The sequence below is a fragment of the Mustela nivalis genome, assembly GCF_964662115.1.
Source record: "Mustela nivalis genome assembly, chromosome: 20".
Lineage (NCBI taxonomy): Eukaryota > Metazoa > Chordata > Mammalia > Carnivora > Mustelidae > Mustela > Mustela nivalis.
In genome coordinates this window covers 37,622,120-37,642,375 of record NC_139039.1, presented here as the reverse complement: position 1 = coordinate 37,642,375, position 20,256 = coordinate 37,622,120, and the positions used below count along the sequence as shown (strand labels likewise).

The 20,256-nt window shown below is 41.4% G+C and overlaps 1 protein-coding gene across 2 annotated transcripts in view; it reads right to left on the bottom strand.

Moving 5' to 3' along the window:
* The window catches only part of CSMD1 (CUB and Sushi multiple domains 1), a 1,903,837-nt gene that overhangs the window by 1,535,683 nt on the left and 347,898 nt on the right, over positions 1 to 20,256 (bottom strand). For both annotated transcript variants that reach the window (XM_082715632.1, XM_082715633.1), the window contains exon 2: positions 9,990 to 10,206. In XM_082715632.1, the coding sequence (XP_082571758.1) occupies positions 9,990 to 10,206 (217 nt within the window). The remainder of the gene's footprint in view (positions 1 to 9,989; positions 10,207 to 20,256) is intronic.

Genomic DNA, 20,256 nt, shown 5'->3' with positions numbered 1-20,256 from the left:
CCTGGAAGCCGGGAGCAGATTTCTGAATTCTGCTTCAGTTACTACTCCGGATGCTAGGAGGTAGGCAAGGGAAGATGTAAGCCAGAAAACAAGCAAGCACACGGAGGTTTAAGAAAGAGGACCCTCTATTTCTGCTCCGGGAAAGCCTTATTTGAAAGCATCTTCCTAAATTTAGAGCCTTTGGGCTGTCAATACTTTTAATTGTTTACATAATTTTTATTTATCATACTACTGGCTGCCTAAATGCAAAAACGTGCAAAATGTCTACCAAAACTGCTGCAGTTTTTAAGAGTAACACTTCAAAAAAAAAAAAAAAAAAAAGAGTAACACTTCAAAATTCAAAACAAGTCTCCTTTAAGATAAACATTAACTTTGTTGATTACTGTTAGTATGCTCAGATAATAAAGAAATCATACTAATAGCAAAGGGAGACTGTGTTCATTACAGTAAAAGAAAAAATTATTTCACATTCTAAGTAATTTTCTATCCTTTTATTTATTTTATTTAATTTAACTTTTTTTTTTTAAGATTTTATTTATTTATTTGAGAGAGGCAGTGAGAGAGAGCATGAGTGAGGAGAAGGTCAGAGGGAGAAGCAGACTCCCCGTGGAGCTGGGACCCTGACCCGCGACTCCAGGATCATGACCTGAGCGGAAGGCAGTCGCACAGGCGCCCCTTCTATCCTTTTAAAAAAATAATTTTGTGAATTAAAAAAGATTTTTATATAGGGTACTCATTCCATTCAAATATTTTGTAAACAACTAATATTATTGAATTAAAATGCTTTGTTTAGTGTATCCTGGGGGCTTGACTGCTATAGAGGATAGATGATAAATCAGCACTGGCTTTGTTATCCAAATATTTAAAACAATGAAAGGAGGGGAAAAGTAAATCTTGAAAGTCATTCAACTACTAATCTGGCCATCCACATAGAACTTGTTTAAAATCTTGGAAATACAGAGAAACATGACTATTCATTTCTCCTTCCTGCTCATGAGAATGGATGGCTTCCCAGTGGGCTGACCACACAACTTTTGCAGATTCACTACGATGAAGAAGAGTAAAAGTCAGGATCTAACTGATCTTTTGACACATTTATTCCTTTTCCAGGAAACCAAGGACCAAAAAAATATGATAATTCTATTTCCTTTTGAGAGAGAATACAAACACGATTCTCAGTGAAACCTGCTTATGCGGAATACTGTGGGCATCCCGCCTCCTTGCTGACACAGTCCTGCAGGCGACGCAAGCATGTCCGTTCAGTCCAGTTAGAGCACCGGCCAGCTCCCTCCGCACAGCAGACAGTAAGCGTCGCCCAGGCCTGGTGAGTTCTGTTGGAGTCCTTCTGGCTCGGGTCCTTTACTGGTAAGACCACGTAGAGAAACGGAGGTATGGGCACAGATGCTGACGGTTAGAGCCACAGATGGTTTGCACTGACGACTTTTATAGACGGTGCAGTGCTCTAAGTCAGGGGTTTTTATCCACAACGTTACTGATGTTTTGTGATGAACACCTCTTTGTCCTGAGAGGCTGTCTTGTGCCTCATAGGATTTTTATCAACATCTCTCTGTTATACCGACTCCGTACTAGCGGTGCCTCCATCCGGTTGTGACCGCCAAAAATGTCTCTAGACATTGCCAAATGTCCCCTGGGGCAGAAAGTCACAGTTGAGAAACACTGATATAAATATAGATGAGAGAGAGAGAGAGAACACGCTGGAGGCAGATGGAGGTAGGGAGAGATTGAAAGAGAGAGAAACAGAGATAAACAGGGAGGGAGATAGGATGAGACCTAGACCTGGTTGCTTTCACGAGTTCCGAAGACAGAAAACAGATATTTACAAAAACACAGAAAACAAAAACAAGGACAAAACAACATCCCTCCAGAAGGGCCTCCAGGGACACTCAGTAGCCACAATATTTCCGGATGAAGACAGCATTTTCAGTTGATGACCGCTGGCTGGCAGAACGCCCCTGGGATCTCTCAGGCTGGGTTCGTGCCCTGGGTCCAGCTTCCCACCGCCCCACTGAACTCACTACAGTGGACGGTAATTATATGTAAGGAAGAGAGCTCCGAGGTCCCACCGTCTGGGACTCCCCTGAAGGTGTTTGATTATGTGTTAATAAGCATCATCTATTAAAAAGAATAAGGTGTTGAGAGAAATTGGACATTCTAATTCTGTATTTATTTTTAACTGAAAAAGAGAGATCACTTCATATCAACCATCAAAGATCACATCAGTGGTGTGCTATAATACATATACACTCTAATTCATTTAGTCTCTGTGGAAAGACAGGCAATCCTGATCTTTTTCAGTATTATCAAAATGCACCCATAAACATTCCTTTACATACATTTTGTCATGTTTGGGGGTACTTTTGTAGAATAAATTCATAGCACAGTCTTGCTGAATGAGTTTGTTTACAGTTTTTCAATCTGAGAGAAATTTCAAGATTTGTATCTCGAATAATCCTTAAAAACTCTGACTTGTCAAAACATGTAAAAATTGTTGCTCTTCAGAATGGTGAGATATTATTTTGCATTATTATTTTAATTGGCTTTAGTTACACTGAATGCCATGAATTTCTTATAGTTGAACTCTTCGGTCATATCTTTACCAGATTTTCAGATAAATGCTTTCATTCCCTGATATTTCCGCTGGTGAATTTTCTCAGTGAAGGACATCATCTCTTTGTCTTGCATGGCTCTTGTGAATTCTTTTTCTCGATTTGTCATTTGGCTTTTGAGCTTTAAATTTTAGGAGGTCAAAGTCTTCTGCCATTTTCTTCATGATTTCTAAGTGATTTGTACTGAAGAATTTTTTTCCACTATTTTTGGTTTTCCATATGAATATTTAAATTGGTGACCCAACGTATCTCTCCTGTTATTAAGTAGTGAGATAAGATTTTATATTTTGTAAAACCATGCCTACTTTCAGGCTCCCATGACTAATCCAACAAACTATCTTTGCTGAACATGGAATCCGGTTTCCAACCATTCGTTCCTCTTCTCATCTGTTCTCTTTCTAAAACTCCTATTTCCCGATGTCCACATGTTTATAAGGGAAATTCTGTCCTGAGAGTTAGAAGTTTTAGGAAATTTTCCACACACACATATACTTATGATGAGCCAAAAGACTTCTCTGACCAAATGAATAAAGTTTGCCAAGATACGGAAGTGAACCATCCGAGTTTGGGAACTGCAGAAAAAAATCGCCACAGCTTGAAGAGGTGGTGGTTAGGATTTAAATACATGTTAAAACTTGCTTGTAGTATTACAAACAAAATTCTGCCTATCTCCCTTGAATGCTTCATTATTTTATCTCTGGGACTTCTACTTAGTAACAATTTCATCATTTTTGTTAATAAACATAAGTCTTATGAACATACATACATATATAAAATATAGTTAGTCTCAAACAAAGCTACCTATTAAAATCAACTATATTATATATATTAAAATCAGCTATAATATAGATAATATATAGTGTTATATATTACACACACATATACAGACACATATATATTAAAATCAGCTATAATATATATATAATATATAATAAATATTACACACACCCATATATACACATGTGTGTGTATATATTATATATATATAGAGAGAGAGAGAAATATCTATATATCTGTATTATAGGTAGATATAGAGACAGAGATATACAGATAAAATATATCTATATTCAGGCCTCAATCTTATCCTTGAATTTCTGGTTTCCATGCAAATCCACAGGAGAACACCAATCAAAAAAAAACAAAAAACAAAAAACAAAAAACCCACTACTCCTTACCCAATAAGCATTGAGCTTGCCTATCTATGAGTTGCTAAGTTAGAGCATATGTTGAGAAAAAAATAATAAATAATCAAGCAAGCAAGCAAGCATATGGTGAGAAAGGAAATTTGGAAGATGTATCAGAAACATTTAATCTTTGTTTCATCACTAATTCTGTACGTAGAGTAGTGGACGGGGCTGACAAATTCACATAATTCTGGGAACATGACAGGTTGATATACGAGGACCAGACGCCACCACTGTCCCGCTCAGCTTCTCTGAGGAGTCCTCGCGAAGGCAGGAGAGCCCGCTGCATCGGCCGCGCAAGCGCCGCTGGAGTTTCTGGGCTCTGTGGCTGGAGACATCAGCTCTGGGCAGTGGGCTCTAACTACAAGGCCCCTCTCTTCGGGCTCTCCCTCCCTCCCTCGCCAGGTGCTGGTGCGGTCGTTCCTGACCGTGAGGCTGGCTGAAGCGGATACGGCGTCAAGAGCCATGTTGGTGTTAGAATGGGACTCCGGGCGCTGTAGAATCTCCTATGCCCACTTTGCACGACACGTATCTGAGTCTCAATGGCAGCATGAGTCACCACCCCAGTTAAAAATAAAATGATGCTTTGATTTTTATCTATTGATCTGTGAGTGTTTCCGCCGGGACCTCATACCAGCAACGGGGGATGGAAAGGCAGAATTTAGGCATTGCTAGATCTCAAGGCTAATCTATTCTGGGTGCAATTAAAACCCCTTCTTAGCTCTCCAAAGTCCTCATGTTCTAAACACCAGATATAGTTAATATTACACAGGTTTCTTAGCTAATTTAAATGCATTCAAACCCATGATTACAGTGCAGAAAAAAAAGCTAGAGAAAACTGTGATATTTTAACAACACTTATTAATGATCTCTTCATTGGGATGGCCTTATCACATTAATCTCTAGCTTCTTATCATCATCATTGCAGAAAACAAGGGATAATCTTGTCTAAGTCACAGGAGAGTCAAGCACTGCCAAACCTATTTTCTTGTATGCTGCAATAATTGTGGAATAATATATTCTGATTTCCCACATATGCATGCCACAATTTCCCTCCATAGGTTCACTTTCACTCATTTATTGAGGTTATAATGAGATTTCTACTCCAAGTTTGATATTATAATGTTATCACAGTTGGAGGTTGATAGCAACTTCAATTATTTTCTGATTTGGAGACAAAAAACACTAGTTCACTACTTCATATTTAGAGATATGGAGTATCTTACTGGATAACAATCTCTCTCTTGGACAATTAACTCGTGCTTATCCAGAGGAGAAAGGCTAAGTGAACATATCCACCATCACCAGAGAAACGCACTCATGACCCATGTCTTGGCTTCAAAGGGCGTATGTTCTACTTGACATACTCAACACAGATCTACAACCCCAACAACAACTTTGGAGCTGGTGTAATTTCAGAGGAGCCTATCCTTCAAGGTCTATGTTAGTGGGAAGTGCTAAAAGAGCTTAGAAAAAAAATGAAACTTCAGGGGGTGTTTTCATTTCATAATGTGTATGCACAGGGAGAATTTTCCGAAATAGGTATAATGCGAAGTGGGTTTTGGAAGTAGGATATCATTTAGGTGAGCAGAAGGAAGGATGAGGAAGTAGAGATGATCAACACACTCTCCCAAAATCAGATCAAGGAATAACTCACAGATCCATTCCACTAAATCATGAGCTCCCACAGTGCTGTAGACAATGTTTGCGACCCTGCTCCCAAACACTTATGTTGAAATCCTAACCTCCAATGTAACAGACACTATTTGAAGGTGAGCTCTGTGGGAGGTGGTTAGGGCATAAGGGGAAGGCTCCGGGAATGCGATAATGCCCTTCCAACAGAGACCCTGAAGAGCTACCGTGGCCCTTCTGCCACACGAGGACACAGGAGAAAACCACCACCTATGAACCAAGAAGCAGCCCTTCATTCGACATTAAATATGCCAGCACCTTGATCTTGAAGTTACAACCTCCAGAACTATGAGGAATAAATGTCTGTTGTTTTTAAAGGCCATGCAGGGTCTGGTGTTCTGTGATGCAGCCCAAGTAGACAAAGAGAATTAGAAATGAGTACAAGAGACTCGAGGTCAGACATGTAGTCAGGGTCAGGTTACTGCGTTCCTTCAATATCAGGGCCCTGTTTCTAGAAATGCTTCTATTACCGGCACTACAGAACGTGGCAGGACTGCAGTGAGTGTTTCCAGGTGGGGAGGCATGAGCCTAGGACAAGAACGGCCCGTGTCGGCGTACTGGTCAACCCAAATCCCCCTCTATGATAGAAGGGGCTTCACTGGAGCCGCTTCTGTGAGGAACAAAGCAGGTTGTGGCTAACGAAGGGATGTTCTAGAATATGAAGTGTAAGACTTTACAACGACATGGCTGCAGTGTGGGAACTTGAGAAGCAAGACGGGGGCAGAGTCTATAAGGGGTAAAGAGTCACAAAATAGCGATAATGTGATAGGTCATAAGAATCACTTGTTTTAAGTCGAGGTAATTCAAAGAGCCGATGTTTTCCTTCTTTTTTAAATAATCACTACACCAGTGTGGGGCTTGAACTCACTACGACAGTCCAAGAGTTGCACGCTCTTCTTTTAATTTTTTTTTTTTAAGATTTTATTTATTCATTTCTTGGAGAAAGAGAGAGCAAGTGTGAACCCCAACAGGGGGAGCAGCAGAGGGAGAGGGAGAAGCAGATTCCCTGCTGAGCAGGGAGCCAGATGTGGGACTTGATCCCAGGACCCCGACATCATGACCTGAGCTGAAGGCGGCCCCTTCACCGGCGGAGCCCGCCACCCACCCCAGCGGCTGCATGTTCTTCCCACCGAGCCGGCCACGTGCCTCTCAAGGAGCACCCTTCTATTTCTAATTTTGAGTCAAAACTCTTCTTTTGGGTTTAAGAGAAGCCTTAATTGACCTTTCCATATCTCCATGCTAAAACCGATTTACTGATGGTGGTGCGCATCATGTCTGTTGTCTGAGTTGTATAAATAATTCAAGCCGATAACATACATTGTATGTCGGGTTTCTGTTGTTGTGTGCTTTGTTCTGTTTTGCTTCAAAGTTTTTTTTTGTTTTTTTTTAATTTATTATTTTTTTCTTTCTTTCTTTCAGAATGCCCGGGTGGCTCAGTCAGTGAAGCCTCTGCCTTCAGCTCAGGTCATGGTTCCAGGGTCCTGGGATCCAGCCCCTCATCCGGCTCTCTGCTCAGCGGGAAGCCGGCCTCTCCCTCTGCCTGCTGCTCCCCCTGCTGGCGCTCTCTCACTCAATCTCTCTCTCTGACAAATAAACAAATATTTTAAAAATATTTAAAAATAAAGACTTTTTTTCTTCCAGAGGGAAAATAATATAGTTAGTCTTCACTGTAGGTCAAATTACAACATGAATATCAACAATTCTACCCTCCACATCCTAGGTTCTGTTAGCAGTTAAATCTAAATCGTATACAATTTGGAAAAATTTTCTTCATTGTGGTTAAGCAAAAAAGATTTCTTTATAATAAAACTCTCACGTTCTTGAAAAAAAAAAATTACTGTGTTTTGTTGCTATCCATGTTGAACTACTAAGGACAGTTTCTGTGCAGCAGTTCCGACTGGGTTAGAGCTAAGAAAGAACGTCCGTGACAACTCAGTGCGTCAGGACAGACATCAGTCCTCGGAGAAAACAGCCTTAGAATGCCAGAGCTGCGGTCTGTGTTGAGCTGGCCATGTTCCAGAACTAGACACCCGTTCCAAGACCTAATGGGAAACAGGTAGCAAGCATGGAGACGAGAAGCTTCCTCCCCTCGTTAATTAGAATTTGATTCTATTTGAATCAGCCAGTCTTGAAATGTTGCAACCATCTTAACAATGTCCATGTTTCTATTTCATGTCCTTCTTTATCCAAAACGTTGTGAGTGGAGACTCCTAGCACCGAGCCGTCTGTGGCATCCTGTTCCTGATCTGTTTTGCCTATTTGTGTCATGATACCTGCCCTGGTGATTTCTGTCCTCAGAAGATCTCCCCTCTGCCCGCAGACTGTCCCCAAAAGGCAGTCCAAGTATGGAGATATAAGATAGATTACAGAATTTAATGGATGAAAGAATTTTCCTCACCTTAAGGATTGGAAACAGGCAGAAATGTGACATATTTGTCCTCTGTCTCAAACAAAAAATTGTAGGTAACTGAGTAACTTACATGAACCGAAGGAGTTTTTTCTTATCAGCTTATTTGCTTTGCTTTCAGTATCTATGTCAGTAAAAAAGTCATGATGTCATTCCGATTATTCACCTACATTTATAAAGCTCTTTGAGGTACTGAGAGCAATTTATATACTATTCACTGAAATAAAATGCAATGAATCTAGTTACTCAACCTTCATATTTCCACTGCTATCTTGTTAAAATATTGAAGATCACAGGAATGCTGTTTTCTAAACGTTGGAGTTAACATATGAAGTGGTCATAAAGCCACTGTAAGGACATAAATTGTTTAAAGATAGGGAATCAACATTGTAGCAGATTTCCTTTAGAATAAGGTAGAATTATAGGAATTAAGATAAAATTATAAATTCAAATAGTTATAAAACATTATAAAAATGTAAAATAAATAATATATATTAAAATAAAAATATTTTTAGATTTTAAAATAAAATAGGAAACATATTGACAGAGAAGTATCTTTATAGAGTACATATGGAGAATTTTCTTAATGGAAAGAGAAATAATTGCTTTGAAAAAAAGTTATATGATGATATTACAATAAATTTGATTCTCTATTTTTTATTTATTTTTTAAAATTTAAGTTAATTTAATTTTTTTCAGTGTTCCAAAATTCATCGTTTATGCTATTTTTTAAATGTTACATCTGCAGTTTCTATTACAATTCTTTCTATTGTTACAACATACCACCATTCTCTAGTATCATAACTTATTTGCAAGAAAAACTAGTAAATAACTAATCTTTAGAAGAGCAGGAAGTGGGTAAGAAATCTTATATCAAATTACCAAGGATTATATTTGTAGAAACTTTCCTCAACACACAAAATGAGGGCCATACATGTTAGACAGGGAAAAGCTTACCTAGGTCATTCATAAAAAGAGATAGTTGTGTGCAATATGTGACAAAAAGGCAAAGAGTTTCTAGACACAGACACAGATATTGTAAATGACCCAGAAAAAAAAAAATGTGTTGTATATCTAAAAATGCATAAAGAAAGTATAAATAAAGCATATCATTATATATTTAATATATTAACTTGTATATATCTTAATTATTAATATATTAACTAGATGTACAATTGTCTGTGGTCAGAGGAGACTTTTCTCAATCCACAAAATAAAATATAAAGCATTGGATTTGTGTGTAATTCTGTTGACAATAGCAACAATCCCATTTTATTTATCTAAGCAGTAAATTTCTCTGCCCACTGTCCATTTTTCTACAAAACTTCATATATTCAACAATCTCTAATTAGTATAAAATTTTAAAGCCAGAAGATAAAGCCTCATTTGCCTTATTTAAATATGTTTAGCAGTTTACCTAAGAAATTCCAATCTATTTGAAAGGGACATTCCTCTCTCCTTTAACCAAAAAAAAAAAAAAAAAAAAAAGGATATACTTGCACAGGCACAATTCTTTTCTGGCTGATAAATGGGGGGAAAAAAAAAAAGTACCTTAAAAACATCCCAGAAAATTTTTGTTCTTTCTTTATGGTAGAAATCATAGCTCGAAAGAGAAAACTGATGGGGAATGGAATATATCCTGATTGTGAGAACCACAAATTCTCCGAGGAGCTCAGTATTCTCTCATGGTTTTATCCCACCCACGCCCCGACTCTGTCTTGAGTGTGCTCTCTGACAGTGCAGAAGCTCCTTCTGCTGTTCTCCGGATCGTCCCGATCCGTCCTCTCTGTGACTTCTCTCTCCCATCCGCAGTTGCTTAAAAACAATGGTGTATTGTAACTTGCCTGGAATTACCTTGACAACAGCGTTTACAGATCTGTAACCATTTGACATCTATAAATGAAGGCAATGACTGCTTTCAATAACAAGTTCTCAAGTATTAAAAAAGTGTGCACAAAAGTCTACTTTTTATTGTAACTAACATTTTCTGATAATTAAACTCAGGTCATTCCAACGGACTTCCAGAACCTAAGTCCCGCAGGGCTGCCTGACATGTGATATAAAGAGGCAGTACTTTACCTCACTTTCAAATTCCCTTGTTGGAGCTGGCCGTCGTACACCGATAAAATATCAAAATCTTCTTCAAGGGCGAAGGTGTGGAAGGACAGCTGTATCCGATTGCGTTCTCCTGTGATAATGATCCAGGTGCAGTTGGCGTAGTTTGGATAGCCGTGCGGAAACCCTGGGCTCTCGATGGTGCCGTTGGGACCCTGGACTAAACCGCCGCAGTTCTGACCTGAAAAAGAAGGCACACAAGACAACAGCATATTATTTTGGCCTGTCTTTACTCTGTGACTTTTTTTTCTTCATTTCCAATCATTTGGCTAGTTTTTATAAATGACTCAGTTTGTGACCTTTTGTGCACAAATGGGGGATGATAAATTGCGAAAGTGTTCTCCAGTGCCAAAAGGTGGGGGGGGGGGAGGCAAAAAAGGAAGAGATACACACATTTAAGAACTCGTATTAGAAATTTGAGAAAAAAGTTTTCTGTAACTTTCAAGTACGCCTTCATGGATACCAAACTGCCACATTCGTGAAGCAAATTTGGTGTCAATGATCTGCTACAACATCATGTTGAAGCCGGAAAACTCTGCCTTTAAGTTCCTTGCTCAGAGAAACGACACTGACAGATCCACAAACCACGCTAAACACACACACGCACATGCACACGCACACTCACACACGCGCGCACACACAAGTTATCATATGACCGCAACCTGAAGCAACGTAAACCATCAGCAAAAACCACACTCCGCGTTCAATCTATTCCTACCTACACTGGCAAAGTCCTACAAAGCAAAGAATGAACATCACTGCTGAAACCTACCCAGTTTGAAAGAAAAGGCGTAAAATGAGAGAATTTAAATTATGCAGAAATGAAGGAGCAACCCATTAGAATAAGGGACATCCCCTCATCGGTGTCTTCCTTTCTCCTGGCCAGGATTCAGCAGTTGTCAGAGGAGGGTGACTGACATCCTTGCGATGGATGCCATTAAAGAAAGGCTCAGAGTCAGGCTTGCCTAAGCAGGATGCAGGGTATCCCACACTCGGTTCCCCTTTCTTATTTGAACTTCCCTCAGATAGGCTGAATTAGGATTGCTCTTACTGTTCAAGATGGACCTTTGTGATATGACGGTTTATAATAAGATGTATAAGAAGAAGTAGATTTTGGTCTTTGTCCCCTTTGGCACAGAGCTCCTAAAACCTTCGGAATTTCCTAAGGAATGTAAGAAAAAAAAAAAAAAAGGTCTTGTGTCATGTTAATGAGAGGACTTTTGGAAAGCCTGGAAGGTTGGGGGCCAGTTGTAAGGGGAAACAACCAAGTGATTAGAGGGTTTTGTAATGTTCAGTCCCATCACCCTAACCTCCCAGAAAGGGACAGGTGCTGGAGGCTAGATCAACCGCCAATGGCCAGTGATGCCTGTTAACTGATCATACCTATATAACGAAGTCTTCATCAAATCACAAAAAGAAGATCACAGGGTTTGTAAATTGTAGCCCCAAGATTCAATGTCAAGGACTTGTGGCGAAAGGACAGTGTCTGGCAGATTAGGGACAGCCGCTTGCCTGCCCGTCCGCTGCGTTCCTATTACCAGATAGACCCCAGGACCCTTCCCTTCCGGACCTCCCCAGCACCTCTCCGGCCTGACAACCCTCCTCCTTCAACCACCTGCTTGTGCTCCTCTTTCTGCTCCTGTTTCTCCCACCTCCTCTCTTCTCTCCTTCCCACATCTAGCGTAGGAAAGTTTTGGGACATGCCCTGTTCTGTCACTTCTCATCGTGAGCCTTCCACGGCGATGTGTGGGTCAACCAGCCAGAAAGAATGTCAGGACAGCCCGGCCCTTTGAACTGCCCTGGCGAACACATTTCCATCACCGTAACCGCGAATCTCACCAACCTGGGAGGAAACAAAGTAACTCCTACCAAATCCTTCCAGCTGGGCTCCGCCTGGTGTTGGTGAGTAAGAGGGCTCTGAAAACTGCCTGCGGGCTTGCATCCTTCTCCATCTGGACCTTTCCCATCAACATGCTTAAATGTATTTAAATATTTTGACAGAAAGAATATAGGAGAGTTTGGGAGGGACCGGGGCACACTCAGATTATTGTATGTAGTGTAAATATCTGAATACAAATATTATCTCGGCTTTTACTGTTGAACCGCAAACAGGAGATTATTTGCGACTACATTTTTACATGTTAAAAAAATACAGGAGTAGCTCTCTGAGAGTCAAGTCTTTCCCAGGAATATTATCAAATGCTGGTGGGAGTTTGCTAAACCTTAATAAAAAAAAAGATTTAATGAAAGGGATTTATGAGTTTAAAACCAAAGAACTAATAAGAAGCCCATTTTCCACTAAATTTAAATCTAACAATAACACTGTAACAAGTAGATATTAAAGCTGTGGGGTTTTGAAAGGTCTTTAAGGAAAATAGCTTTTCTGGTTTATCTAGCAATTCTTGCTTCACAGTAAATCAAAAAGTGAAGACTTGATTATAAATTGGAGGAAAGAAAAATAAATTCAAGAGAAAAAGTGTCAGCTGGAAGGTAGCTACTATTATAGACCCATCACGCTGAACCAGATTATCAGGTATTAAGATTTTCCCCATGGAAGAACATTTAGGTTGTAGTGGGTCGCAATTAGTACCGCGCATTTTGAAGAATGAGTCACATTTGATCAACAGATAAATTTTCCACAGGCCCTGGCAAAAACTTCGGGAACTGCTCAAAAGTTCAAGTAACTCTCCACTTCGGCTGCACATTCTAAACAATGTAGGGGCTTTTCAGGTCAATTCTAATGTGGGTGTCTGGACGGAGAACATCCGGGACAGCCCTGAAGAACAGAACTGGAGATCTGGTCCTACTGGAGACCCCATCTGATTAGGAAGCTGTAATAAGCCGAACAGTGTTTAATTGGGACAAACCTAGAAACACAGGCCATGGCACGGAGTTGAAAGCCCCAAAACAAATTCATGGAGGGGACTCTAGATTTTTAGCAAAGGTGCACTGCACTGCAAAGAGCATGGTATTTTCAGTAGATCGTCCTGGGGCAACTGGACGTCCAGATGGGAAAACTAAGCCTCGATCCCCCCTGACGACGCACACAAACATCAGATCCTATTGAACTGCAGACCTAAATGTGGACTGTAAGACAGTCCCAGTGCCAAAAGAAAACAACATAAAAAACCTTCTTAACTGTGGGGTAAGCGAAGACTTCTCAAATAGAACACAAAAAGTAAGACTCCTAAAAGGAAAGAATGAAAAAGAAACAGAAACCTGGGGATGTTGGTATTCAACAAATGGCTTGCTCATAATACAATAAACAAGCTTCAGAAATCAATAAGAAAAAGGTAATAGAATAGAAAAATAAGGATTAGAGGCAGCTGGGGATTCAGAATCAGAGTAGGGTTTTGCCAAAATTGGAAAGAGACGAATGGATTATAAAATGGAAATCCTTTGGCAGCCCTGACTGCTTTCTCACCTGGGCCAGTGCTGATCCGAAAGGCAGAGGAAGCACCATTTTGTGGTGCAGGAAAAAAAAAAAAAAAAAGAAATCCTGATTTCACTGGTATTTCTTTGTAGGAACGACGCCACGCTGCTTCACACCAAGCACCTTTTGGTCCCACTAGGGAATTGTGAACTTGCCAGCCAGTTACTCACTGTCTCCTGTCCCATTAAATCATCTCGACTCTTAAGAACAACACCACACAGGGCACGTTTATTTGTCTAAGCATCAGGACTACAATGGTATTGACTAGAGCTCCTGAGAGTAATTAAAAATCTCTACTAATGTTGCCTGGAAGGACGTCTCCTTAATAACGATTACCGTGAAGTTGTGGACCTCAGCATCATCATGAGCTGATTGGGGTTCACGCTTCCTAACACACTCACCATATGCAATGGCTGACACCACCTATAATTAAACTAAAATTACTCTCCAAGTGGTTACTTCCAGGATGTAAAGTGATTATAATTAATGAATGCAAATAACTTATAGATGACGTCCTTCACTGGTACCAGAATTTGCTTCAGGTATCTCGGTAAGGTATGTCTGAAAGAAGGATTGCTCTAATAGCAAAAAGTTCTTTTGGTTGAATAAAATAAAATAAAAAATAGATGAATGTATGTAGATGACACATGGCATCTGCATGCATCCAGAATTTACGTAAGTTACATATAGAGTAAGGGTCTGGCCTGTGGCCCCACTACTGGCAAATCCTAAGGCTGGGGTTCCTCCTTAAACGTTCCCAGCAAGGAGTTTTGTCTGTCTCCCCTATACGATTTTCCTCTCTGGGTTCTTACACTGTAATGGGCACTTGCCCGCTACAGAAAACTCTCAAATATTTCAAAAATGTTTCCTTTTTATACAGCTTAAATCTATGCTTCTCAATTTAAATGCAGACCTTAAAAATAGCTTAACATAAGCAGATTATTTTAACTGAAAAAAACTTGATGGACACATCTTCAAATACTGTAAACATAATCTCACATTAATATGTTGCTCAATGGGCATCAATTGTAAGTACTTTTTTTAAGTTATATTTCCTAAGGGCACTGAAGTAATCTGCAGATAAGTTTAATCTTTTAGTGAATCATGTTGTTCTTTTCAAGACTGAAAACTCAATTATGGCAGAAGAAAATGCCTAATGGTCTTCTTTCTTCAGGTACTGGTGTTGGAAGTTACCTTAACATCAAACGTCAGCGTCAACGGGAGAAAAGGAATTCGTGTGTCCACGCACATGGACGGCGCCCCTAACTTCGACGCACATCTCGCAGAAACACACAGAACCGAATCCAGACCCAAGCTGTTAGGTGCTACAGTTCAAATTTGCAGTTCAAGCCCAGTCAGAGCATTGCAATCCACGCCTGAATTCGAAGGGATTGGTGTCTAATAATGTGACATATTGGTTATATCTCAATGAAGCCAGGAAAACAAAAGAACCTGGTATCTAAATCCTCCAGCAGTTAAATTACACCTTATGAAATACTCCGCTCATTCTGAAGGAATCAGCAGAATGTATCAGGGACCCACACAGAGTTAATTTAGTATAGATTTCTGCTCAATTTAGAGATCCTCAGCACCACGGCGTCCAACGCAGAGGATTACCAGCAGGCGTTTTAATTCGCTCTCAGACTTTTGGAGCGAGGCACTGTTTCCAAACTACGTTTTCACACCGAACCTCGGTTGGCCAGACAGCAGTCCCACAGCAGGGCGGGCACAGACAGGGAAACGCGGATCGGGCTGCGGAGCCTTTCCAAGCTTCTCAGCAATGACGGAGGGCTTTCTGACACCAGACACTCGTGTTGGTGCCACCACGTCCCAAAACCACAGCTGTCCCACCAGAGACGAGCACCGTGCCGAAGGCAGACGTCCCTGAGCTGGAACAGCCATGGAACCACAGTGCGTGGCTCCGACCGCACAACACAACCGGGATGAAACAGACGTTCAGAGACTCTGGCTTCCGCTCCTCTCTGAAACCGACCCAGGCCCCTATGAAGCAGCGTCTACAACTACAGAAATCACTCACGGCCCACGCCCGAGGGTAACTGCTGCCACCACTCCTGGACACTTCTCTTGCCTCGCCTGGTTTCACGGAGCGCTGTGTTGCCCGATCGCGTGTTGAGGACGGCCAACTTGCCAGCCCTGTTGGATGAACACGAGCCGGTCACAACTGGATCCAGGACGTGTCTTGCGTCGTTTGCTTGCTCCCTGACGCTGCCCTTGACTCTGAGAGGGTCCCAAAGAGCACCCCTGCCTCAAGAAGACCCCTGGAAAAACCGAGTGCCGGTGAGGGCAGAGCCAACGTGTGTTCAGCAAGGGTGTCCCCATGGATGCGACACATGTCCTGGCCGAGCCTGGGTGTCTCGTGCGGTGCGACAGTTTCCTACCTGGGAAGCACTCAGCTGAGAACATGGCACCTTGTCCTTGCCGTTTTTGAGGTGAAGTGACCTCTCCGCTCTGAAGGGTCACCACACTGAGGTCTGCACCCCTCCACCACTCTTGCTGCCCAATTGTGTCCCAACTTAGCACGCACTTTTCATTTCCTAAAAGAAAGTATTTGCTGGGATGATTGATCTGTGAGGCATCCTGGTCGGCCGCACGCGTCTGACGAACGAGTGTGTGCACAAACGAAAGCCTTCCTCATTCCACAGCTGCTCGCACCGTTGTTTTCCTCAATTCTGGGCCTGACGACCCATTCTTAGGAAGTAACAGATGGAATTCTTGCAAAGCTCAGGTGCCAAGAACTCGGCGTGTACTATCTCATTTAATTCTGGCACAGCCTCTCAGACAGGAGCTAGCCCGCCTTCTGGGCTGCTAGCTGTTACATTTAACTGCACAAAGAGTTATGATAATATAATGCCCTTGGTATGTAAAACCCCATTCTGAGACCAAATAGTTTCTGTCCGGGGCCTTTTGACTTCCATGATTCAGCTCACTGACTCCGGGGAGATATGATCTGTGTTGTTCAGTAGTGAAAGAAGCCATACGGGGAAAGGATACCCCGTGCTGAAATCTACCAACACCGACACCGGTCACGTGACAATGACCACAGGGGCTGCCGAAAAAGTAATCCGGAGGTGAGGAGATTTGGCAACTACATAATTATGTTTCAACTCCGTGGTCTGGTATCATTTCAAAGAGCAAATAAATTGGTACGTAAACACAGAAAATGAGCGGAAGCTCTATGAACATAACAACTAAACCTCAGTAAAGACAGACATAAGAAAATAAACAAGTTTATATCCTGTTGCAACAAGCGCAGATTACCACAGTGATTTGTTTGGAAAACCATGCAAATTGGGAAAAAATTTTAAACATATTTATTATACCCAGCAGCCACCTCCATTCAGCAACAATTTACGTGTGTCCCATCTTATGCACATTTCCATGCAAGGGAAATTTTACTTCTGTGAGACCAGATTTTGGATCTCCAAAGCCTCTCTGCTTTTGGCATTTTTATGGAAAGACAACATTGCACATCTGTAGGTTTGCTGTAAGACTAAAAATTGCCTCCTCTTCTTGCTGTAACAAGGTAGTAACTCCAAAGTTAAAAAAAGAAATAGTTCACTATAATCTCCATTTGAATTTTTCATTGTCTTTAATGACTAAGGAGTATGACATATTTTGATGTGATCCGGCGTTTCAAGTATCAGGAGCCCTCAAATGTCAGTGATGGAAGTGGAGGTTTCCCTGATCAGAGAAGTACTTTTGGAAGCAGTAAACAAATCAAATATGCATTAAACTCTGCATTATCTTCTACAGTTTCATCGATTAGTTCAGGGTCTGCATTATTTGGAAAATGATTAATTGCACAGAGATCACGACTTAAAATGCCCTCCCTAGGACTTTGATTAAGGTGTTTCAAAATTAAGGTGTTCAGGCATCTTCTAGGAACAGCATGTCCTGAAGGAAGGTTTAAAAGCATTACTTCTCAGTGTACCAGGAGGAGCTGCATATTGCCTGCTGGAGCTGAGAGCCTTAGGGTCCTTGATTTAGTTTTAATCCCAAACCCTTATGGGAGATTACTCACAATGTGAGCAAAGGAAAAAAAAAAAAAAGTAGAAAAGCCAGAGGCTCATGAGCCTGAGATGGGGCCAAGGAATCAGTTCATCTTTAAAACCTCCACAGCCCGATAACACAGCTATGCAGGTAGCTCTTCGAGGACATATAAACCATGGATGCCTAATCTCTACTGCTTATCAGAGATGAAGGGGTTTTTCCCTGGGCTGTGTTAAGATAAGGAGTATGATCTTTCTTCATTCCAGTAGAGTTTCTCGTCATAACCACATGCAGGTTTTGTCTGCTTACTTTATTTCCCTTCCTGGAACACACCACACTTGTCCGCACCTCAGGGCCTTTGCACATGCTTATCCATCTGACCCAAATGCTCTTCCCCCAGATCTTCCCATTTCTGACATCTCTTCATGCTGGCTAAGGGAAGATACTCATCTCGATCAACAACCCCCCACATCACTGCTCCTTCATTCTGCTTATTTCCTTATTGTGTTCATCATTTTGTGAGCATATCCTGCCTCCTGGTTTACTCATTAATTACCTGTCTTTGTAATTAATATGTAACCCTTTCAAGAGTGAAGACACTGCCTGCCTTGATCATATCCCCATTGTAGAATAGTGCCTGGCACTCGATATTCAACAAATGAAGTATGTGGAAAAGTTGGGTATGTGAGTGAGAGGCAGTGAAAATGGTGGCATAAATTTCATCTATACACACACTCAGGTAGACAAAATCTGTAAAAATACAATGTTGCAGTACTAGAAGGAACTTCAACTGTTGACTCCAGCCAGGGGACAGGTTGCTCAGAGCATTCGGATTTCAGTATTGCTGTTTGTGTCCCAAGAAGAGAGGCCCTGTAATCTCCTGTTTCCCAGCCTGATTGCTGAGAGCTCCTTACACTAATTTAAATATCCGCTGCTTTATTAGAAGCTAAATGTTTCCTGTGCAACCCTCGTCATAATGGGTAGCTCTGCCTTTTCCTTCTCAACAAGGGTCATAATTCAGGACAAGACAAAGCTGCAGTGAGTCAGACCTAGATCTGCACAGATATGATGTCTATGTTGGCTCCGGAGCTCCTGCACCCAGGGGAGGTAACGGTAGCTCATTCCAGGACTGCCAAGATTTCACCAACTGAGAACTTGTTACCTTAATGTAATAAAGTCATTCAATGTCTACCCACGCTGCACAGACGAATCCAAAGAACTTCGTGCATCCCATAGGCCCAAAATAGCATGGGTCTTTGGGTCAAACAAAACAAAGCTATGACAGACTTCCAGTATGGAGCCCTGGGGCTTGGAGCAAGTCACTGGATCAATATGAGCCTCAGTTTCTAGATGGGAAATGAGGGTGATTTTGCGAGGTTCTTGTAGTGATTTCTAGAAGGTGCCTTCGGGGGCACCCATGCTTGCTTGGCGCCTTGCCAATACGGTCCCTCAGTGCCTGCGACGGTACTTGAAATACCAAGATTGCGATTGCCAAATTATTTGACTTTAGAGATTTTGAATGATGAAGCTGGTTATATCACTAAACAAGCCAAATTAACATAAAACAAACAAGCAAATGCAGCCCCTCTACTGTGGTCCCCAGATCCCACAAAGGCACTCTTCAAATAGATGACGTTTTGCCTAAAACAGGTTCCCATCTACATCCGAGTCTTTCTTTCAGAAACTTCAAAGCTATCTTTCCAAACTGCCAGTTATTCTGAAGCCCATTCTACTTTTCTCACAGAAACAAACCATACTCATCAATTAAGATAAGTCTTTCTCTCCATAGCCTGTGCAATTAACATTCTTAATTGGATGTCAGATATTTCTTTATCTTTTAATGGAATATCCAGTAATGAAACACATCATTATGGATAACTAGGATTGAACTGTTCCCCAAATTTGAAAGAATGTTATTTCATACTCCTGCTTTAATACATGAGAAGTCAAAAGAAGCATAAATCAGATTCTCAAGGTAGTGGTGGCAGATCAATGTAGGGAAATAAGTTTCCCTTAAATACAGCATTAAAAATCTGAGATGTTAATTGGTATAGTTTAATCACGATGCTGTACAATTTAGCGTTCCCTGTTAAAAAAGGTAAAATAAAACCACCAGCTGACTCCTTCCCTGGGTGCTCCAAGTTTCTACCAGAAATAGACTTCCCTAGCCTCTGCGTGAACTCTTCCCATGCATGTGGAGGCTGACTTCCCTTGGGTTCCCTATTTCTTCATTGCTGAACAGCAGAGAATGATTTCCAGATCATCCAGAGATATTTTAAAATTCTAAAAGTGTGGTCTTTCTTAATGTTGAGTGAATTTTTCTCCAAAGAGAATCTAAAATGTTCAAAAGTCATGCTAAGGTGGGGCGCTTGGGTGGCTTAGTGGGTTAAAGCCGCTGCCTTCGGCTCAGGTCATGATCCCAGGGTCCTGGGATCGAGCCCCACATCGGGCTCTCTGCTCAGCAGGGAGCCTGCTTCCCCCCCCCCTCTCTGTCTGCCTCTCTGCCTACTTGTGATCTCTGTCCCTCTCTCTCAAATAAATAAATAAAATCTTAAAAAAAAAAAAAGTCATGCTAAGGGACACCTGGGTGGCTCAGCCAGTGAAGCATCTGCCTTTGGCTCAGGTGATGATCTCAGGGTCCTGGGATCGAGTCCTGAGCCGGGCTCCTTGCTCGGTGGGGAGCCTGCTTCTCCTCATGCCTGTACTCCTGCTTATGCTCTCCTGCTCGCTCGCTCTCTGCTAAATAAATAAATAAAATCTTAAAAAAAAAAAATGGTCATGCTAAAA